A 25053-nucleotide genomic window follows, 5' to 3' on the forward strand; every position below is an offset into this window, starting at 1 on the left:
AGAGATGTAGGTCACTAGTTCTTGGCAGTTGTTTCTAGCTGGTTCCGGTATACCACTGAATTTTAATAACTAGATAACAGGTGTTTATATAAATGTTTTCGGAGAATCTCCTAACTAGGTTTAGCATTGATTTTATCAATTAACTATTTCAGTGTCTCTCTCAAGTACTATGGAGATAATCATATCTAGCTTTGAATTTCAGAAGAGAAAAACTAAAATAACCGATCTACTCCCATTATAGGTAAAGTATTTCCTATAAATTTCATCTAAATTGGGAACATTCCTTCAGCCATCTTAAACATTTTTAAAAATACCACTGAATCAGTTTTAATGGTGCATTGATGTAATTGTTCACACATAAAAGAGCAGGTGGATATATGCAAGAATTTCAAATCTTTATTTAAATTTGAGATTTTCCTTTCCCACTGTGACCGGCAAATATGAACAAAAAAAAAAAAACAACAAGAAAAAAATATATACTTAAAAACAAGAAAAAGCAAGGTAAATGATGTGATGTTTCTTTTCTGAAATACATTCAAACCTCCATTTAGTGATATGTGCAACAATCAGCAGTTTTGACATCATAATCCAAATGTATTGAACTATTTTATCTTCCTGCAGACAACAAGGGGATTATTACAAAACTGTTTTCTCAGCACCTTGCTGATTTAACACCTATATAATTCCTGAACCACACTCTGCTTTTATTGAATTGGGTAAGTGTATGGTGTATTTTTTTTTATTTGAAAAACTTACATTGACTAAAAGTCACGAACAGAACCTTTTACTGTTATGAGTTTTTCATATATATGCATATTAATCCAGCAAGAAGCAGATCTATCTAGTCCTGAAACAATGTTTACAGAACTTTATTCAAATGAAAGGACTGTAGATAATCATTTATTGAATTATTTACTTTGATGAAGCTGAGGGCCACTTTCATGTACTTTATTTCTAAAGAGGAGCTACAGGTTTACAAAATCCTAGTTTCTCCTTATGTAATCAAAATATTGATATTCTGATTCCAGTGTTTGTCTTTCAGAAAGAAGCACTTTTAAAATGTAATCTCCTTTAACAGTAGTCTACTACTTATAGATTTATCAGGAACCCAATAAATTATTTTTCAAAGGAGAATTGAAAGAAAAAAATCATTCTTATTGAAATATATGCACATTAAACTGGTACTATTCTAAGAAAAAATGATTGGTGGAAATATTATTTTAGTCGTAAGTTTCTTATTCTGAGAATCCCATCTCACACTTAAACACGTGATCTCACACTGGACACTCCTCTTCTCATTTGGCACATCTAAACCAGTACAGAAATCCTACCTTACCTGGTTAATTCTTGAGGAACAAATTTGCATTGGAATTTAAAGATGTTTTTTTTTGAAATTTATAACATTCCATTGTTTAAGATATAGTAAAACAAAACAAAACAAAACAAAACAAAAAACAACCCAGCCTTTTACTCAGTATGTTTATAGCAAAAGAGGCTGGGGAAAACAAATTCTCAAGTCTTTGGAACATAAATAAATCTTGCATCAAAACAAAAAATCTCAATTCTCTCTGAAATCTTTCTAAATTACAAAGATTTTATTCCACTGTTTGTTTGGTACATTCTAATGGCTCAGATGAACAACTTCTATGTCCTTGTAGCTGTGTTCCTCTTTGATATATGAACTACAACAGGGCTCAACTGCTCTACTATTTTTTTTCTCCATTTCCATGCTTCATTTCCTTCATGTGGCTCAGACTGGAGAAAAATCAACATGTTCTGACGAGCTTAATGCTATGAGGCAGTCAGATGGACCTGAATTTAGTGGAGACTGGAACTCCAAAATAAATATAACACCATGTGTCAAATAAAAAAAGAAAAGATAGTCTCCTGTATAAATCAGAAGAGATAATACAAATCAATGAATAGACAGCAACTTTTTTCATACCTATGCAAGCATCTCAAAACGACTGCAAACTTTAAGAATGATTTACCTTTTTCTTATTTGGAACACTTCACAATTTATTGGCTAAACAATGGTTTATGTTGCCTTAAACCAAATTTTATTGGCTTGTATTGGAGGATTGGGGAGGATTTTCTAAGAATTTATATATTGCTAAATGAAATATATTTGCTAACCAACAGCAATAAAATTCTGCTGGATTCTATAATCTAGCAAGCTAAAAGCATCACTGGAAATTAAATTTGTCCCAAGTTTTGATATGCAGGAAGTTCCAGGACTTTTCAACGGCACATCGTGTTCTATTCTTCTCACTGGCAGGTACCGTGAAGGTATGTACAGGGCACGCTTGGTTCACGGACAACACACTTGGTTCACTTACTCATAGAGGTTAGGTGCTTTGCAGGTATCTGAGAGTTGCTATCTATTCACAAACCACTGAGCATTTCGTTTTATCAAAAAGCCTTCAAATGCTCAGAGTCTGTGGTCAGTGCAGTCCCTTGGATAAGTCTAATGAAGATATGCTTCACCAAGGCAGAAACCGAAACAGTTAAAAATGGAGAAGTATTTACAACCGTTTTCTCTAGTAAGTCGAGTTCTTGTTTTCTGTATGGAGTGGGTTTATTTTTTATTTTTTTGTTATTTATTTATTTTTTTTGCTTTGACTTTTTCTTCAGTACATTTTCAAATGAGGGTTCCAGGGCTATGAGTACAAACTCTCCTGGCCGGTTCCATACATATCTGCAAGTCGTTTAAAGCGAGGCCCCCAGTCACTTAGGTAGTCATAATTCTGATCAGAGTTTGAGCTGATGGAATCTAAGGAGCTGAGTGATTCAGCCACTGAGCCATTTCCTTCAAATGCGTACGTCTGCAAGGAATCATAGGGGGGAGCACAGGGATCGACATCTGCTTCTTTCAGTCGTTCCCAAATAAATTCCCGAAAAATGACATTATCTGGGATGCTTTTAAAAGTTGGTCGACTCAAGAATTGAATTTCTGGAGTCACATCCCTCCGGGTCTTGGTATCTCTGATGACGTTGAGATTTCTGAGCGCGGCCATGTCAAAAGCTTCTGTGTCTTCCTCTCCCCCACCTTCGTCGTCGTATCTCACGATATTTTCTCTGATGTCTCTCTCCTCATCAAAAATGAGAGGCTCTTTTTTCCGTCTTCTCATGGTGACAATCAGGAGGATCAGCACTAAAACCAGGAGACAGGAAAGGGAAAGTTTCAGTAAATCACCACCAACTGCCCCTCATCCCAGTGATATCAGGCCTATGATCTTAGAGATTTCCTCAGCTTTGAGGGGAAGTGAATGGGCCACCCACCTGCATGGGAATTCATGTGCTAAAATGCCTTTAAAATAGGACACTTTTATACATCAAGAAAGCCTTTCCCACACCTGTTTGAACTGATGTCTCCCTCTTCAGGGCCAAAGTATTTGTTAGAGCAAATTGAAGGGCCAGTTCAGCATAAATATAATAATTTCAAAGCAAGGCAACACAAAGGGTTTTTTTTTTTTTTGAACTCCTTAATTGCTGGAAAGGCAAAATGACATTCATAAATGTTTCAGGTCGAATCTAACAACTGCAATTTCAGAAGGAAATGGATTTCAGCATCTGGTCAGGTTCTTTGAAGAAATGCCTCATCCTTGTCTAAGAAACTCCAGTGTTAAATAAAATCCAGTGCATCAGGCCATATACGAAGATTAAAAGCTCAGTTTCTATAGAAAACGGAGTCTCACTTTCAGTATGAAATACTGAACTTGGTCTTTACATGTTATACCTGGAGAGAGATTATAGGTTGTAAGATTTTCAGCTGAGCCCCCTACCGCCCCCCCAAAAAAAAGATTTGTCAAAATTAATTAATAATAAAGCACATGTTTGCACTGGAAAGAAGAGGACACCAGATACACTGGGTATCGCTAGAGTTGAACCCATTGAATTTACTCTTTGTATTTTTTAATAAGTACACACTCCTAAGAAATACTCTGCTCCACTCAGGCTATAAGTGACTGAATGCTAGCTGAATTGGGAACATATCAGATTTCATGGGCACTTGAATTAAGTTATAAAAAAGGTATTCTTCAATTTTAGGATTCAAAATATCTAAAGATTTATCTTTAATTACCTTCTATGACATGAGCCAATTTTTTTCTTGAACATCTAAAAGGCCCAAGGGGATCATTACTCTCTGCCTATTTTTTTGAAAGATCCTTGAAATATTTATATTTAAAATATCTTTAAGGTTTTACTTTGGCATTAAGAATGCACTTGAAAATAAAAAACATAAAGCCAAGAAGGACATCACTCTAATTCAGAGTAACTAAAAGCAATGACTAGGGTAGACTTACTCCATCCTCTACATCAATCTGCCAAAAAAAATCCAAGCACCTACTTAAGTAAGGCCTTTTCTGGTGTGGTGTTCTGGCATGGACCTTGAAAATAAATATACAGCTTTGCTGTCAAAATGGCCTTGGACAAAAGTCTAGACTTTTCACGTAATAGCTGTGTGATCCTGGGCAAGTAACTCGAACTGATGAAGCCTAGCCACATATGATAATTTTAGACAGTGTTCCCAGAATAAATTGCAGAGATAGGGGAATAATGTAAGTAGAGTTAACAGAGTGCCAAGTGCTTGTTTGTGTGCCAAAGAGAAATTTTCATTGTTATCCTCTGACCAACCATGAACTTCAACTCAAGATTTCTCCTCTGACCAAAGAAAAACAATGAAATTAAGTAACAAGCAAAGTAGGAGTAGCAGCAAATATATTGCAAGGCATGTGCCCTACAGATTAAATGAGAGAAAAGGCCATAAGGTGAAAAATGAAGGTCTGCAAACAGGACCTATCATTTGGTCCTCAGAAGAGTTCTCTGGGCGTGTTCCTGTTTGACGGTTGTCTTGGCATGTGAAACAACCTGCCTATGTTCAACGAAATAAAATGCAATAGGTAGGAATTAAGTCTACCACTTGCCTCAAAGCCTTTGCACTATCTAGAACACTATGAGCCTGGTGCTTCTGTAGAAGATAATTGAGCTACAAGCTGAGAGCTCAAGTGACAATTTGCTAGTTCAGAGAAGGACACGCCAGTAAATTTTAAGACATATGGATGAATAACATTTTGGATTTATGTATAAATTTAGCTTCTGAAACTTTTTACATAGTTCTCCCTTCCCCCCAAATAAAAGTAACTGCAAAAGAAAGAAAAAGGGTCCAAATAATACTTCTTGACAAGTCAGAGAAAATGGAAAGGTGAGTATTAGAATCATGATGAGTGGATAGGTGGAGGTAGGAATATGACAAATCTGTCACACATACTGGAAGCAGAATTGAGGGGGAGCAAATATCTAAACAAGTGCAAGAGAATGTAAGAAACGAATGGGCATTAAAGTGAATGAGGCTATGAAGAGGGTAAGAATTATGTAATGGTTAGATGCTATTTTAATTTAAATCATTACTTAGCCAAAATATTTCAAAATTCTCAATTCTCTTTCCTTCATATAATTACAATAAATCTTGTCACTTACATATATAATATGTAATGATTGTTTTATGTATTTTTCTGCTTTATTTGTCATTTTTATTTTAACATATAAAACAATCCCTTCTTATGTTCTGTTGTAAATGTATTTTCATGCTACTGGTATACTTACTTTTTGACAGTCAAGTATAGTGCTCAGTAAAAGTGAAACATGAGAGAACCCATAGGTGTGTCAGCCCATAGGTTCAGTACCTATTAAGGATATTAATATCTTATAGAGTTTATTTTATTTCTCAATCTTGCCTGCAGCTATAAAAAATGAAGTATTTTAGAAGGTTAGAAAATTAAACATTTCAATGACTTAGGAGAATATTAATTTCTAACTACATGAGCACATATAAAAAATAAAATTTAACCTTTACGTAGAACAAGTATTAAGTGCTCTTCAGGGTCTATGGAGATAATCCCTGTATTAAAAAGAATATTTTCTGCTTAAGTAAGCACAAGATTATATAGTTTAAGAGGTTTTTCTCATATGTCTTTCCTGTCATGTGGATGATATTCCTGAGAGGAGAAAGAAAAGATTTAGTCTAGACACATGGCACTTATAATACGTTGGTTGTTCATCAATTTATATATATGTTTAAAAAATCTGTGTCAACCGTTTATTACATGCATTTGGTATGATGATATAATGTTGCACACAGAAGCAGGCAAAGCTCACTTCCTTATGGAACTTGTAATGAAATTAGCAGACAGATAGTAATCAAATAATGAGACACTGAATTTAAAAGTAGAACTGTGATAATTATTCCAAAAGAGGGAAACGTGATCTATTAGAGATCTATAGTAGAAAAAAACAGGTCCACACAAGGCAGATTTATGTAAGGGTTCCTGAAGGCTGAGCTAGGATGAGGGTGGAGAGGCGATATGGAAGATTATTCTTGGCACAATCAAGCAGTGGGCAAAGGTTGGAGCCCACAAGACTGGGGAGTAAAGATAGCGATGGGAGATAACCAATGTGGTTTAAGGATTTCACGATATGATCATATTTGTTTCTCAAAAAAAAATCTGAATGGACTCAGGATAGGAAGGAGGAAAGAGAAGATGTTAGGAAAGCAATTAGAGCAGCAAAAACATGCTGTTGAATTTCTGGTTTTAGGATTCAGTTCTTTAACATACGATTCAACATTTTTGAGTATTCCAGTTATATAGGCAATAGTGCTGGTTATTGGCAAAATCATGAGAGGATCCCTCAATACAAGCACCTCAAACATGGTAGCTATATATTTCCAAAAATAAACAAACAAAAAAAAGAGATAAACATAGTATAAATTATAATGCAATTCACTGTGAAGAAATACAGACATACAGGTGCAAAGAAGTATGTAGCCCAGAAGACTACCATTCTCCCAAACTGAAAGAAAGAAAAGAGAAAATGAAGAAAAACACAGACGTGTAAAACACATAGCATACTATAAATTAGTGGACCCTTATATTCTCAACATCCTGTAGTCTGTGACAGATACTTATCTATTTTTATATAATCGTCTTGAAAGTATTTCAGTGCCATCTAACACACTTCCTAGAGCTTAACACAGCATTATTAGCCCCTACAAATAAGAATTCCCCTCTCCAATAAACTTCCACCATCAGTTGTCTTATTTCCTTAAAGACAGCAGACACTTTAAAAGTCATCCAGGTTTGCTCTAGAAGCACTTAGAGTGTATTCTCAGCTGCTGAATTCAACACCTCATTGTCATCCCGAATCCCTTGCACTGGATTTTCTAAGCCTAAAAATGTCTGAATTCTCAATGCTCAGTTCCGTTCCTAGAATTAGGCAGAGTTCTGCAGATGTGGTACAAATTGGTACCACTGCTAGATAAGCCTACTTATATTAAAGAAAAACTATTTTCCTTATTTCCAATTTTGAGTGAAGTTCATTTAAAACCACTCAGTCATGTGAACTACCATCGAACCAGTTTTTTTTTCCATCCTAAAACTCTATAAAAGGTTCCTGCTTTAAATCAAATTGGAAGACCTTATACCTGTTAAGTATCACTTTGTTAAGTTTAACCTATTGTTTAAAGACTCACCAAAAATTAAAGTCAAAATTTCTTTTAATTCAACATTTTTTAACGGGCATTGACTTTCTACAACTGTAATCCTGGTCAGTGGTCGGTGATTTTATTACCTATAGATGTGTCTTGAGCACAAAAAGCAATACATGACAGTAAATATGCACTCAACAAATATTTGTTATATAAGGTGGGAGTTGGAGATATGCAGGTAACTCTTGCCATTTTGAAGTTTAATATTTTATATAAGAAAACATAATTTTTATATAATAGATTATTTAGCAATACAACATATGCTATGTAAATATTTAAAGGAAGGTATGCTTTGGCCAGGATACTCAGAAAGAGTCTCACAATAGAGATGACATGGAGGTAAGACTTGAAGGATAAGCCACTATCACCTCAAAACACTACTTTCTCTATGGTCTCTATGAATAACCAGAATTTATTACTCAATGAAATGGTGGTCTAATCTTCACTACCCAACATGGTAGCCACTAGCTACATGTGGCTATTGAGCTTTTGAAGTCTGTCTATCCCTATTTGAAACATGAATTGAGATGTGCTTTTAGTGATGTTCAAGACAATTGTTTTTTTTTTGTTTTTTTTTTTGAGATTTTATTTGTTTATTCATGAGAGACACAGAGAAAGAGAGAGAGGCAGAGACACAGGCAGAGGGAGAAGCAGGCTCCATGCAGGGAACCCGACATGGGATTCGATCTTGAGTCTCCAGGATTACGCCCTGGGCTGAAGGCTGCGCTAAACCACTGAGCCACCCGGGCTGCCCTCAAGACAACTGTTAAAGTAAAATAGATTTTTATTGATTACTTGTTAAAATTATAATAGCTAATATTGGATTAAATATGTTATTAGAATTTATTTCAATTGTTTCTTTTTAAAAGTTTTGCTAATGAGGCTACCTGAAATTTTAAAATTACATATGTGGTTTGCACTTGTGAATTATATTTCTTTGGATGAACTGAAAGATTAAAAAATACTAGAAAAATCTTAATTGCGTATGATCTTAAGGTGTACTACTATAACATTTTATTGCCAAGTGACATATCGAACAGCAAAACAACTATTATACTACAATTATTACTGTGTCTATTAGGGTACAACTGAAAATGACTTATTTGAACTTAAAAATCTGCTAGTACAGTCTGTATTCAAGGTCAGCAAATTTATTATAAATGATTATTCACATCCACGTGCAAGTAGAGCTTAGCCCTTCGATAACTTTTTTTTTTAACTTTTCACTGTCTTTTGATCCTGCTGATTTTCATAAATTTTACTAAAATCTGTTACGTTTTCTCCATTTGGCACTAATTTAGTTTCACTAATTTTCTTTTAATTTTGAAATTGAACTTTGGTGGCTTCAGATCAGAAATAACCGTTTCTGAACTCCTTCAGTGTCACTTCCAAATTCCCACCACTCTCGCCATGCCTAGAGCTACATCAGAGTTCCATACTCTCACCAAAAAACAGGTCATTATTTTCTAATCAATTACTTATCTTCAACTACACTTGATTTTACTGACTTTTTTTTTTGTAAAAGTAACCTATTTCACATTTCCATATTCTTATCTTTATTGCCCCCAAACCAGAGAATCTGAGCTTTTCTGTTACTCCCCTGAGATAAAGTCTGTCAAGACCATTGTGTGGTCTTGACATCTGCCCAATCCAATGGGTACTAGTCAGCGCTGAGTTTACATGGCGTATCTATTATATTTGACACAGAACTTCAATGACAGAACATGATATGGGTGAGTTTTCTTGAATTAATAGAATATTACAGGAATTCTTACAATTAAAAAAAAAGTTTCACTGTCTCCTCTTAAATCATGGTCTGGTGGCTGCTCTTGTCTAGGTAATACTTAGGGTAAATCTTCCTCAAAATCTGTACTTGGCTTCTTTTTCATGCAACAATCTTTCTATATGAGCTCAATGAAACCCAAGAATTCAACTACTTTCTACAAATGGCAATTGGTGAGATCTTTGGCATATGAATCTCCCATCTATCTCTCTAAATAAATCATGCCATATTCATAAATGACTATTCATCATTTTACTTATAATAAAAGCATAATATCTCAGAATATAGTAAATAATATATGGCAATTATAATTTTAACTGTTACTATCATTTATTTTACTGTAATAACTTTTCTCCCCTAATGTCTATTTCCAGATTTAAACCCATTAAGTTTAATCTGTTTTATAACTTGCATTCTTTTCTCAAAAGAATACCAAACCAGAAACTTCCAGGTCATCTTTCATTCTAACTTCACTTCCTCCTTATATTTATTTCTTGCTCATCTACCTTAAAGAACCAACTATTATACAGCATAACCCCTGGAATGTATCTCAAATCCCTTCTCTAAACCCACATTGCACTGAATCCTTGCTTCTATTTACTGAATATGTCAGCTTAGGATATTTTACTTTGCTTTGGCTCAGTTTCCCCTTCTCCAAAATGGAGATAATAGAACTTAACTCAGAAACTATCTGATAGTAACTTTATAAAGATTGAGTTTACATTTATAAAGTTTTAAAATATATGTATATAATAAACACAATAATAGGTCATATATCATAAACTTCTACAATAAAATTTTAAGCAATACAGTTTCTATTTCTATGGGTCTTGATAAAATTTGAATCATACAATGGATACACAAAAAGAAACAAATTTCACCTTGTACTCACATGTGATTTTTGACAATTCCCTGTTAATTTAGTTATCTAGATACCTATGCTATTCAATTTATTGGATGGTAATACAGACAGCAGAACTCTTCTAGAGAAGCTTAAAGTATGTGGCAAAGACAGGAAAATGAACAGAATGTGATAAATACTATTCACAAATCATTCCAAAATATTTCTCCTCCTATATTCCCTATATTAGGCCCTGAGAATACACTGGTTTAAAAAGAGAAAGATTAAGATCAGTACTTTCAAGGTGCTCTTCAATTTGAGCAGAGCAAATAAATATGTTTACAAACTGTGATAACTGACACAAAAGAAACCCACGGGTTTCATGATGAAGAATTGCAGGTGTTGGTATATAGCATGCCCTGGGCACCCTTGGCCCATGCCCCCTCCAGCTTCAACTCTTTGGCCAGGGTATCCCAAGCATGGCATGCCCAGGGACCCCTCCAGATCACATATGGTCTAACTCTAGCTCCAGCCATCCCACTAAGGCAGCCCCAGCATTGTGCCCAGGATCCCTAGCTTCTCAGACAAGCAAAAATAAAGGAGTTCATCACCACTACACCAAACTTCCAAAAAAAGTTAAAATGTCCTCTTTAAGTGGAAAAGGCCATAATTAAAGATATTTCACTAGTAAAGGCAAATATATAACAAAAGGCAGTAGACTAGCTGCTTAAAAATCTAGTATGAAAAATGTAAAAACCCAAAAAAGATGTAAATTATGATATCAGCAACATAAAAATGTGTGTGAGGGGAGTACAAATGTAGTACTTGTAGAATGCATTGGAAATTAAGTGATTATCAGCTTAAAACAGACTGCAATATTTATAATGTTGGTATAAGTGAACCTCATGGTAACCAAAACCAAACCTGCAAAAGAACCTAACAAACCAAAAACCTACAACATATACAAAAAAAGAAAGGAACCCAAAAATAACAAGAAAATCATCAAACTATAGGAAATCAAGAGAACTACAAAACCATGCAGAAAACAATAGCAATAAGTATTTACCTATTAATACATTTTAAATGGACAAAATGATCCAATCAAAAGGCATAGGGTGGCTGAATGGATAAAACAAGACCCATCTATATGCTGCTTTTAAGAGTCTCACTTAGCTCTAAAGACACATGCAGATTGAAAGTGAAAGGATGGAAAAAATATTCCATGGAAATGGAAATAAAGCTGGAGTAGCAGTACTCATATCAGCTAAAATACACTTTAAAACAAAGAATGTGACTCCAAGAAGACAATGTAACATTTGTAAATGTCTATGCACCCAACATATGAGCATGTAAATATATAAAGCAATTTTTATCAGATATAAAGGTAAAAATTGACAGTAATACAAAATAGAATACCCTACCTGAATCAATGAAATGGATCACAGACTGAAAATCAATAAGAAAAACAATGGCCTTAAACACCACATTAGACCAAATGGGCTTAACAGATATATAGAGAACATTTCATCTAAAATCTTCAGACTTTTTTTTTAAGTGCACACTGAACATTCTCTAAAATACATCACATGTTAAGCCACAAACTACAATAAATCAAAAAAGATTGAAATTATATCACGCATCTTTTCACCCACTATATATGAAACTAGAAATTCATTAAAGAAGATAACTAGAAAAATAAAATGTGGAGAACTACGCATGCTACTAAACAATGTGTCAATAAAGAAATCAAAGTGTAAATAAATACCTTGAGATAAATGCAAATGAAAACACAACTTTTCAAAATGTATAGAATATAGCAAAAGCAGTTCTAAACGAAAAGTTTATAGTGCTACAGGCCTACCTCAAGTAAAATCTCAAATAAGCCATTTAACCTTACACCTAAGAGAAAATAAACAAATTCCAAAATTAGAAATAATCTTAGTGGAAATACATTAAATAGACTTAAAAAATAGAAAAGATCAGGCAGCTCCGGTGGCACAGCGGTTTAGCGCCGTCTGCAGCACAGGGTGAGATCCTGGAGACCCGGGATCAAGTCTCACGTCAGGCTCCCTGCATAGAGCCTGCTTCTCCCTCTGCCTGTGTCTCTGCCTCTCTCTCTCTCTCTCTCTCTCTCTGTCTCTATGAATAAATAAATAAAATATTTTAAAAAATAGAAAAGATCAATGTACAACTAAGAGCAGTTTTTTTGAAAAGATAAAACCATTAACCTCTAGCCAGAGGTTTCAAGAGAAAAAGAGGATCTATACAAATAAAATTAGAAATAGAAGTCACACTGATAGGGACACCTGGATGGCTCATCTGCCTTTGGCTCAGGGCCTGATCCCGGATTTCCGGGATCGAGTCCTACATAGGGCTCCTTGTATGAAGCCTGCTTCTCCTCCTCTGCTGTGTCTCTGCCTCTTTCTGGGTCTCTCATGAATAAGTAAATAAAATCTTAAAAAAAAAGAAGTTAAACTGATCTTACAGAAATATAAAGGGTCATAGTAGACTACTATAATTATACACCAACAAACAGGACAACCTAGAAAAAATGATAAATTCCTAAAACACAACCTTTCAAGATTGAATTTTGAAGAAATAGAAAATGTGAATAGGCCAATTACAAGTAATGATATTGGATCAGTAATTTAAAAACTCTCCAAAAAATGAAGAGGAAGGAATGTTTCCAAATACTTTTTACAAAGTCAGCATTACCCTGATACCAAAACCAAAGACATCAAAAGAAAAAAAATTACAGGCCGATACCGCTGAAGAAGATAGGTACAAAAATTCTCAACAAAGTATTAGCAAACCAAATTCAACAATACATTAAAGGAACTATACTGCATGGGGCACCTGGGCGGCTCAGTTGGTTTATAGTTCTTGATTTCAGCTCAGGTCATGATCTCCGGATCCTGGAATCAAGACCTGTGTTAGGCTCCCAGCTCAGTGGGGAGCCTTATTGTCTTCCTTTCCTTCTGCCCCTCACCCTGCTTGCTCTTTCTTTTTTTCCTCTCTCTCTTAAATAAACCTTAAAAAAAACATACAAAATAACTATACCCCATGATTATATGGAATTTATGCCAAAGATGGTTCAACATCTGCAAATTAATTAACATTACATACCACATTAACAAAAATGAAGGCCAAAAATCATATGATCATCTCAGTAGATGAAGAAAAAGCATCTGACAGAGCTCAACATCCACTTGTGATAAAAGCCCAACAAAGTAAGTACAGAATAACTACACCTCAACATAGGAAAGGTCATAGATGACAAATATACAGCGAACATCATACTCCAGGGTAAAAAACTAAAAGATTTTCCTCTAAAATCAGGAACAAGACAAGAATGCCCACTTTTGCCACTTTTATTCAATATGGTACAAGAATTCCTAGCCACAGCAATTAGGCAAGAAAAAAAAAGGCATTTAAATTGGAAAAGAATTAAATTGTCACTATTTATAGAGGACATGATTCTGTATACAGAAAACCCCAGACTCTACAAAAAACTACCAGAATAAATGAATTCAGTAAAAGTCACAGAATACAAAATTAACATGTAGAAATAGGTTGCATTTCTATACACTAATAACAAGCTATTAAGAAAGTTTACAACTTCATCAAAAAATTACCTAGGAATATGGGCAGCGTAGGTGGCTCAGCTTAGCGCCACCTTCAGCCCAGGGCTTGATCCGGGAGACCCGGAATTGAGTCCCACATCGGGCTCCCTGCATGGAGCCTGCTTCTCCCTCTGCCTGTGTCTCTGCTTCTCTCTCTCTCTCTCTGTCTCTCATGAATAAATAAATAAAATCTTAAAAATAAAATAAAAATACTATCCAAAGCAAATTACAGATTCAATGTAATTGCCTCAAGTTACCAACGTTATTTTTCACAAAATTACAACAAAAAAAATCCTAAAATGTTTGTGAAACCTCAAAAGACCCCAAATAGTAAAAGCAATCCTGAGAAAGAACAAAGATAGAGGTATCATGTTCCCTGGTTTCAACTATACTACAGAGCTATATTAATCAAAGCAGTATGATACTGGCACAAAAAACACATAACAATGGAATAGAAGAAAGAACCCAGAAATAAGCGCATACAAACTGAAACAGACTCATGACAAAGTTGGCATGAATACACAACAGGGAAAAACCATCTTTTCAGTAAATGGTGTTGGGAAAGCCTGACCACTTTCTTATATCATAAACAAAAATAAACTCAAAATAGATTAAAGACTTAAATGTAAGAACTGAAATCATAAATGTCCCAGAAGAAAATATTGTACGCTGTTTGACATTGATCTTAGCAATATTTTTTTGGACCAGTCTCCTTAGGCAAGGGAAATGAAAGCTAATAGAAGCAACTGAGAATACATCAAAGTTTTTGCACAGTGAAGGACAATGTCAACAGATGAAAAGGCAACTTATTGGATGGGAGAATATATTTGCTAATCATATATTTGATAAGAGGTTAAAATGGAAAATACATGAAGATCTTACACACCTTAATATAAAAAACAAACGAGCAATTATTCCAAAGAATACATACAGACAGCCAACAGGAACATGAAAAGATGCTTAACATCACTCATCACCAGGAAAATGCCATTCAAACTGTAAGATTATCTCACACCTGTCAGATTGGCAATTGTCAAAAAGATGAAAAATACTGTGTTGACATGGATGTAGGGAAAAGAAAACCTTGCACACTGTTGGTAGGAATGTAAATTGGTATAGCCACTGTGGAAAACAATATGGAGATTCGCCAAAAGGTGAAAACTACCATAAGATCGAGTAATTCCACTTCTGAGTGTTTATCCAAAGAAAATGAAAGCAACAATTCAAAAAGATATATCTTTTGAGTAACCTCCATACAGTGTGTATGCCATATGTATATATACACCTGTCTACACACAATGGAATATTACTCAGCCACAGAAATAATGAAATCTTGTCACTTGCAACAACATGGATGGGTCTAGAATGTATTATGCTAAGTGAAATATCTCAGAGAAAAACAAGCACTGAATGATTTCACTTATATGTAGAATCTAAAAAACAAATTGAAACAGACTCATAGGAAACAAACTGTGTACTACCAGAGTGGAGAGTGAGGGGGAGGTGGGCAAAATAGGTGAAGGAGACTAAGTGATATAATTCTTCAGTTCTAAAATAAAACATGGGAATGTAATGTAAGGGAATATAGTCAATAATTTTGTAGCAACTTTGTATGGTGATATATAGTAACTAGATTTATAGTGGGGATCATTTCATATGAAAATGTCAAATCGCTATAAGGTACACCTCAAATTAATAGGATATTGTATGTCAAGTATACTTCAATTAAAAAGACAAAGAATCGTGGTTGTGAATAATGTTTAATCGGTAGGTAAGACATCCCCTCTGAGAAGGTAACACTGAAGCTGGTCATAAAGGTAGTGTGAGCACACCAGGTGAAGGGATTCAGGAAGAATCTTTCAGTAACAGGGTGGCATCTTTCAAACTAATGGAAAGGCAGCTGTGTGGCTCTTCCTACAGGATGAGTGAAGGATTAGACAGCCTGATACCTTCAAGAGGTGAGCAGGTGTCAGAACATGTCTTGCTTTGTGGGCCATGAGAACCATTTGGATTTTTATATAAGTACATTTGGTGCTTCTGAAATGTCTCAGGCAAAGCAATAATTTATGTTTTAAAAAGTGAAATGATAGGAAAAATACAGGGGTACTAGTGCAGTCTGGTGATCAAAGACGGATGTCATTGGAAGTGACATCTAAGCTAAGATCTAAGGATGAGAGAATTCAACTTGTCATTTTGTCTGGATCTATGTGCTGTAGAATAAGAGATATATGCAGATCCTCAGTAACAGAAGGCTAGAATTTGAACTTGTACTTATGAACTCACTCTATTATTTAGTCACAGAGAATATGAAGATTTACATATGATAAAACCCAAGCATGTGAATGAGGTAAATTAGATATCAACTATAGCATTTTTAACTAAAATTTAAGCTGAATTTTAACAACGAATGCAGCATCCTTGAAATCTCTACTGCAGTTTTTTTTTTTACTCTATCTTTAGATAGATTCGGAAAATCATACATTCAGATTTATTTTTTTTTCTTGAGCCCTTATAGATCTCCAGGGCTATTAACCCAAAAATGTAATTTAAGTATTTTAAGTGTGTGCCATATCCACTTTATAGAAAAAATAAAGAGGCTGGATTTCAGATAAAATGCTCCCAAATCATAAAATCTTAAGAAATGGGAAAATCTGGTTCCAATGGAGATACTACTTATGGCTAAGACAAAAATAAAATAAGACATTCTTTTCCACTAATGAGTACATTCAAATCATTCATGGTCTCATTCAGCATGCAGATAGGACATGCCCTCTACATGGCATATCAGCATCTTATGAAGTGCTACAGACCTAATAAAATAATACTCAGCCTCTGCAAGCAGAGTCTACTGGAGCAGATAGACAAAGAGACAAACTAATGATACAGCCATAAAGGATGCTCTGGGATATGCAAAGTGCTATGGGGCATGCAGGAACGGCACTCAACCTGGACTCTGCCAAAGCAAAAAGAGGGAAAGTTGTTCCAGACAGAAGGAGCAAGGCAGGTAAGAGCAGGTAAGACAAAGCAGGATGAGTCTGAGAAAGAGCAGTTCCATAATTTGGCTGAAGGTGGAAATGGGAGGGAGCAGTTAGGTCATAGAAAGCCTGTGATTTTCATCTGTGGACAGTTTGGAGCTATGGCAATCTTATTTTAAGCTGGTGTGTGTCATAGTCACATCTGCTTTGCAAAAGCTTACTCTGCCTGTGATGCAGGTGGATTGGACCTGGTAGAGCCGGGTGACTGTCATTATTCAGGAGGGCGACCGTAGACCCGGGGCAAAATCAGGTGCAGCATCAAGGGACAGAAAAGCATAGATTCAAGAATCAACAAAGTAAAATTCATATTTTTGGGGAGACTAGCTGTGGGAGATGAAAGAGAAGAGTCAAGGCTGATTGATTCCCCCTCAAAAAGCATGGAACTAGAGACTAAATCAGGAGGTGAGCTAGGGATCTAGGAAAATTGTTCAGGATTTAATAATTCTATTCAAATTTCTAACACCAGCAGTCCATTAGAATGATGAAGGTGCCTATCTAGAGATCTGCAAATCATCTGCACCTACGAGATGGCTGCTTTCCATGTCTCGAAAACAGGGAAGCATACATTACAACCCAAACTGAGCTTCCGCTTACCCCCCCCAAAAAAAGTATCACAGAATTCCTCTCCATTAAATGTGCAAGTTAGAATGACTTGAGTATCAAGACAGACATAAAACTGACCTAAGTACAATGAATATTGTGTGTACAAAGACAATCAGTACACTATATATTTTGGTTGTGATGAAGTATAATCTCAAATTTATCATATACAATTCTTGATGTGTTTTCTCAAGGTTGGAAGTAATTGGAGGATCCTATAAATTAGACACTCAGAGTTCACCAAAGAAGTGTTAAAGCTGCTCTGTAAAGCAGATCAAAGATTCTGCTAGCTCTAATTTGGCAGTACCTGGGCTGAGATACCCACAGATCTTGCCCACAGGGATTTCCCAGAGACACACAACTCTGTCATATTGGAAAACATGCAGGGAAAAAAACCTTATCAAGGACATCCACAAGGCAGTCTTGGCTGTGTTTGGATCCTGGCTGTGACACCTTATAACTCTGTGCATGTTCCTCTAATTTACAGTTTTCTCATATAAAAAGTGGGCGTAATACTATTTGCTAGTACCTGCCTCGGAAATGTGTTATGAGAATTAAATTAGACCATGCTCACTTAGTATGAGCTAATTAAATGTAATTCATTTTTTTTTACAATGCTTGCACTTGTTTGAAAGACAAACACAGGTGCCACCATAAATTAGCCACTTCTGTCCTTTATTATCACTGGGACTGCTATATCAAGTATGTTCTATCATTATAGATTATGATGGGGGATCAATCTTTTACATAGTGCTATCATATTGTTCTCCGCAATCACACACACACACACACATATGTATGTTTTTTTTTTTTTTTTTTTTTTTTTACTTAGGTAATACTATGACTTACAAAACTAGGAAAATACTTTCCTGTTGAACAAAATCACGAGTTGCCACAGTAACAGAGGAACAAATATGGTTCAGCACCCCGTAGATCAAGAAAGAAAAGTGAAAGATGCATGACAGCTAAATGTCAAGCTGGCCATCCTGGACCCACTGAAAAAGCTTTCCAATTCCATGTAGTAAACAGTGGTTTCCACAAATGTCTTATTAAACCTGAAGCTGGGCCAGTCTAATTAGTCCCAATCATGGCTAAAGCGCGAGGAGCTAGAGGGGACGTTATAGGACTTCAATTACTTGGGCTTAAAGGTCCAACTATGGAAAAACAAAACAACATAGTAAATTCAGTGAGAATTTTAGTGTTCAGGAAAATGCAAAGGCTAACAAAGAAACTACCTGTGCAGTCTAACAAAGAAAATAGCTACAATATTCTCTGGATAGATGTGCAACATTTAATACTGAAACTGTATTTTAAAACAACTGAAATTCTGTTCATTTTTTCAAAATCCACTGAAGTAATAATTCAGTGCCAATCATTCATAAATTTTTCTTTTTTTCTTAAAATATTATATGTATTCATTTCGTTGAGAGAGAGAGAGAGAGATCGCGCACACAAGGCTGGGGGGCAAAGGGAGCCCTATGGGGCTCAATCCCAGTACTTGGAGATCATGACCTGACATTTAACTATTGAGCCACCCAAATGCCCCCAATTTTTTTTTTCTGAAGTGCTTTCAGCTTGGTTGAAAAACTACCATATACGTCAACAATTATGAACAACTATGATAACAATGCATAACAAAAATGGTGTTGGGGTGGGGCCCCTGGGTGGCACAGTCTGTTGAGCATCTGACTCTTCATTTTGGCTCAGGTCATGATCTCAGAGCTGTGAGATGGAGACACACGTTGGGCCCTGCACTGAGCATAGGACCTGCTTAAAATTCTCTTTCCCCCTCTGCCTGTCCCCCTGTTTCTGTCCCCCCACTCTCGGTAAATGAATAAAATCTTTAAAAATTGGTATTGTGGCAAAATATTTAGGAAAACATTAGAATATTAAAGTATCTTGCCCCATATTGATGAAATGTTTCTACTTATAAAATAATTGCATCTGATTGATAACTTTCTCATTAACTATGAATATGACCATAATCTCTCCCATTCAAGTTGTATTCTGTGTAAGTAAAGGAAACTTCAGGCTCTAATTTTTGGATCATCTCTTTCATTTAGGAATTCAGATACAAATAAATTACAAAGGGTGAGAACAAAGTTGGGATGGGAGAAAACTCAGGAAAGAGTTTACCCATCAAGTTAGAAGGACACAAGCATGAAGTCAACACAACCAACTTCAGACAACATGACTTTCCAATTTTTAGGAAAGACTGAAGGTGAACAATTTTTTGAAAAAATATTTTCAAGGTATATTTCCTTTATAGTTTCATCCAAAAGCAGTGATTGACCATACGGTGTCCTAGAATCTGATGGCCTAATGGCCATTAGCTTGTTATATGAACTCCTGAACTCCTTGAACCTAACTGTATTTCATTTTCCCCTCTGAAAGTTTAGGTTAAAACTGATTTCTAAGATGCCTTCTACGATGAATACTCTGGAAACTTCAAGGCATCCCTTTCCCTCATCTTAAAAATAGCTTTAATTTGAAACATCACTGGCACACAAACTTGGCATACAGAGAAGCACCTTTTCTTAAGGGTGGAAAGCCCAGGTGCTTAGATTTTATCCTTAGACTGAACTAGATCTCAAGGAGTTCTTCCCTATTTCTACCCTTCACTTTGTTTTTTTTCTTAGCAATATTTATTCAGAAGTATAAAAAGGTTGAGTTCCAAATCCTGGTATCTAGTGTCACAAAATAAAATTCACCTTGCTTCTTGAGGTGTAAAATACGAGTCACTTGTGCACTAGAAGTCATGATCCATGGTGGGCTGTGCATCTCATCCACACCTCCCCCACCCAAATACTCAGTCATGTTGGCTTTGGTACATGTTGTGTGAAAACCCAGAGTCTGTGATTGAGGAGACAGAACCAAAAGAATATGAAAAGTCCAAATCGTCTGCTTCTAAAGACTCAGTAAAAAAAGACTAAATTCAATTCTAAACAGAAATACCAGTATTTGAACCTACTGATTACTGAGCCACATCCTTACAGAGAAATAAAAGCCAATGGTTCCCAAATGAATCTCGGTAAAATAGGCTGTTTTGGCTTATATTTTTATAGACTTGGGGAAACTTTAAAAAATGAGTAAAATATGTGACATAAACACCTTATCCTAAAAAGTGGAACAGATATTCTTACTTTGGTATCTGTTAAAGGAAAACACTCAAATTTTACTAAATTTTGACGAAATCCACAAAAGCTATAATCTTACCCTGAGATATATGTACACAAACACACACATACACATACACACACATGCACTCATATCATATACAAGAATGTAATCTAATAAAACTCTATTTTACTTATTTCTGGTGACAGCTAGGTAATGATTCTTAACTAATTACATCCATCAAGCAACCTAACTTTCAAGGAAGCCCTAGGTCAAAGGTAAAAGTATATTCTAACAATGAAATAGGTTTCATTAGATAGATAGCATTAAAAAACAGATAAAAGGTAAATTAGCTGTTGGGTATGATTAAATTCTGGAGAATACAATTTTATCTTACTCTTTTGAAGTATGATGTAATCTAAATTGTCCGTGATGAACTGGTGAAGTTAAGTTCAAAAAGAGTCATCCATATACTAACTACCTTTGTACTGGTTCCACCTTTTCCTAAATTTACTCTAGTCCTTTGTATTCTACTTTAATCAGGCTTTAGCTGGGAATTACTATTTCTAATGAATTTCTGAGACTTTCTGCCACCTATGTGAAGCTATTTGAAAAAAAAATTTTTTTCTTCTTTCTAGATTTATTTGGTTAGCTGAAGTTATTGAAGACAGCAATTTCATTTGTATGGAATGACTTACAGGGTATTAGTAACTAGGTCTTAGCTTGGTTAATAGGTTGAGAGCTCACTTCATCAATAACACTTAAAAGTTATTGTATGTTCAGTATATAATAAGAACATGATTATCTCATTTAATTTTTACAACCACCTTACAGTCTAGTTCTATTATTTTCCCCTTCTACATTAAGAAGCCAGCTTTGTAATGTTCCCCTGGTGAAAAACTAGTGTATGCTGGGAGCAATAATAAAAGCTAGGTTTACCTAACTCCATAAATCTTGTTTTTAAACATTACACAATGATGACTCACACTGCCAAATTCTGCCCTAACAAAAATATATTATAAATGGGTTCACAAATTATATTAGACCCCAAGAAAACACATGGTACAGTCTCAGATGTAATATTAAATGCTTGTTGTCCTTGTTGTAGGAAGCTGTATTATGAAAGACAATGCAGCTAAGGAATAAACTCTTTACCCAATGCCCATGTTGGATGTCTCCCAATTTTTAAAAGGGTACTGCATAATCTCTTATAAAACTGGAATTCTAATATATGTTATAAATCTTATTTAACCATGCACTAAAGTAATCATGGACGGTATAATTAAATACGTTAATTCTTGGGAAATTATAACTCTTGAATTGCTGAAATTGAAATCTTTTCAAATTTGTGAATAATTTAAAAATCTACCTTAACTCTTCTCTGAAAAGAGGAGGGATATAAAGCTGTCATTTCCAAAGTAATCACATTATCAAAACAACTCAGAAAAGATTCTGGGCTAATATATCTCCTCTGTAGGGTATTTTAAAACAAACAGCTGGGATGTGGTAAATTTGAGAAGAAAAATCCATTTTAAACAGTCATTTAACTTCACCGCTGCTTTAAAAATGAAACTGATATATATATATATATATTTTTTTTTTTTTCTGAGTTGTATTTTAAATATTCCATTGGAAAGTGTGACCAACGACCACGGTTGCTTATGGAACAAAACACCATTGAACTGAATGTTTGCATATGTTCTCAGAAAGGTGCTGATGGCAAAAGAAAAAAGTCATGATATATGTATGGTTGGTGTGACGGCTCTTGCAGCACAAGCCCTGAAAATAGTACCTACCCAGTAATGTCAAGACGCAGGCGAGTATGGCGATCAGGGCTCCCGTGCTGAGGCCGGCAGGGAGGACATAGGCCTCCGCATTGCAAGTCTGGGCTATCCCATCGGCATCGCAGTCACAGACACGGATGGTGAGGGTGTTGGTGCTGCTGAGGGAAGGCGACCCACTGTCCACGATAAAGATCGGCAGATAATAAACAGACTGTTCTTGTCTCCGGAAGCCATTTCTCCTGGTGAGAATGGAAGCTGTGTTGTCTAGGATAAAGAAAGCAAATGTGTAACACGAGATTTCTGAGGGACTCAGTTGGGCCAAACTTCATCTGATTTAAGGGGGTGGGGGCTAGGTGAAATAGGTGAAGGGGATTAAGAGGTACAAACTTATAGAAGAAAAACACACACACAAATTCATGTGATTTAAGTCATTCTGTTTAGTGTCTTATTAGTTCTATTTTTCATTAGCTCTATTACCCAAAATGAGTTCATTTTAATACATTTTAATGTATTTACGTCATACTACAGTTAGGACCAAAGGGAAGAGCTATAAAGTAAAACTGAATATGAAAATTGTCATTCATCACTTATTAATTGCAACTTTGTAAAAATTACACAGAGAATACCCTTTTATTTCTACATTTCAAACCATACACTCACAAAGAGGATGATTCAAATTAACAGGTTAAATATTTTTGCAGTGTCATCAGATAGTACAAATAAAAAGTCCAATCTATCTCTCTTTGACAAATCCAAACCCAATATAGAAACAAGCAAAATAAGACAATCCAGCTTTTTTTGAACTAAGTATACATAGATATTCAGAAGGGGAAGTATTGTGTAGTTTTTAAAATCCAAATTGGTGTATATCCTTACCCAAACCCCATGTACATAAACATTTGTCAGTGATAAAATAGGTCATTTGTATTTAATTTATATTCAATATTCTAACATTTAATTATGAAACTTTTACTGGTGATCAATGAGTCTGTATCACATAACTGTGATTTCCATATCAGAAATAATTTTTTTATCTACCAGCAATTTACCCAGCTAACATCTTAATTAACTAATTAGAGAATTTATGTGATCCTTTAAATTTACAGCCATTAAAACATAAATGAGGAAAAGAGATCATAGTTTCATCTAGTGCACTTTAATATGTATCTCCTTTCGAAGCTATTAAAAAGATATTTACCCAATGTTTATCATAAAAGAATTAACAATGCTCTAATGAAAGAGCAAGCTGAAATCTATTCCATCCAAATAGCACAAAACAGGAAGCTCACAGGAGACTGGAGAAAACATATAACCCAAAATTACAGATGTAGCAGAAAGAAAATTGTTTGATTTTCAGGTTCCATCTGGTAAATTTTTATGTAAACAAATCTTTTATTTTAAGACATGAATTTGAGGTGTTCATTAAAAATATGTACATGAAGTTGCTGAAGGATATTGTTTTCACTCTGTTTCTATACACTTAATAGTATCACACACGTGTCTATTTCTTTACCTCCCAATTATTAAGATATTATATGTATTCATGATTTGATACATACAATTTTTTTCAGAGTTGTTGAACTGTAATCTAACCTGCTTGGCTTCAAGGAGTGTGTGCACACACAGACACACAATGAATTGAGGCACACGTGCACAGATGCCCAGTATGTGGAAGAGAGCCCTATGCTCAGGAATGAGATCACAAAATCCATCATGTTCTCTATGTAATTCCTCTGATGGAAGCCAATATGAGAGCTGATCTTCTCTTATTCAACATGTTTTCCTCCAAGATAGATGCTAGGGAGGTCTGGGCTTGACTCAGGGAAATCTTTCTATTTTGTGGCAGTGGGGATGTCCTATAAATCCATACATTTTAGTGCATGTACTGTCCAACTATCATGGTGGTACTGGATGATGACATATGGGGGAAATATTGAGACTCTTCTTGGGAATGTCATAAAACCCCCTCTCTGCATTTGTGCTGGATGAATCTAAGTGCTGAGAACTGTCCCAAATATGATTAAGTCAGAGAGTTTGGGATTACCCACACAGAGAATGCTCTTCCTTTTATATTACTAAAGGGACAAGATGGTGTTCTCATTTGCAGAGAGTGAGATCAGGAAAAATTCTATTTTCAGATTGAATTTTTGAGGTCAAAGTTGGATTTTCTGCACTAAAGAAGATGGTATAACGTCCACCTCCTGAGTAAGTCTTTTTAGATGAGCCAATGTTTGACTCGCAAATCTATTTCTACATTTTTTCCCCTGGAATCTTATTCACATATTCAAACTGAAGGAATTATATTTCCTGTATTGTTAAGAAATACTCCTCTCTCTATATATATCAGTTGCAAATGCCCTTCTGCAAAAATAAATACCTTGAATGAAAACACCTGTGAATAAATTCAAAATTAAAAAAAGATAAGTTCTCCTACTTCCTTTAAAAGTTCTTATAATTTCCCATATGCTGTCTATGTCTATAATTATATATATAATTGTCTATATGTTATTTATATATATGATAATTTATATATGCCTATGTGTCAGTCTATATATATTTATAAAATGTAATTATTATATAAGGATGTCTGTGTGTGTGTGTGTGTGTGTGTGTGTGTGTATACACATATAAGCAAAACCAGAATATACTTACAGGTATTTGTCAAAATTGTTCATAATGACACTTATGGAACTGGTAAGACTGCTTATTTACTTTTGAAGCTTC

The 25053-nt window shown here is 35.1% G+C and overlaps 1 protein-coding gene across 2 annotated transcripts in view; it reads right to left on the minus strand.

The window, feature by feature from the left end:
- Positions 1 to 423: 423 nt before the first annotated feature.
- LOC129514424 (cadherin-7) overlaps positions 424 to 25053 on the minus strand; it is a 120775-nt gene continuing 96145 nt past the window's right edge. For both annotated transcript variants that reach the window (XM_055332977.1, XM_055332976.1), the window contains exons 11-12: positions 22342 to 22593; positions 424 to 3154 (exon numbers count right to left, since the gene is read on the minus strand). In XM_055332977.1, coding sequence (XP_055188952.1) covers positions 2661 to 3154; positions 22342 to 22593 — 746 coding nt within the window. In that variant the 3' untranslated portion in view covers positions 424 to 2660. The remainder of the gene's footprint in view (positions 3155 to 22341; positions 22594 to 25053) is intronic.

This window comes from Nyctereutes procyonoides, unplaced genomic scaffold, assembly GCF_905146905.1.
Source record: "Nyctereutes procyonoides isolate TBG_1078 unplaced genomic scaffold, NYPRO_anot_genome, whole genome shotgun sequence".
Classification (NCBI taxonomy): Eukaryota; Metazoa; Chordata; class Mammalia; order Carnivora; family Canidae; genus Nyctereutes; species Nyctereutes procyonoides.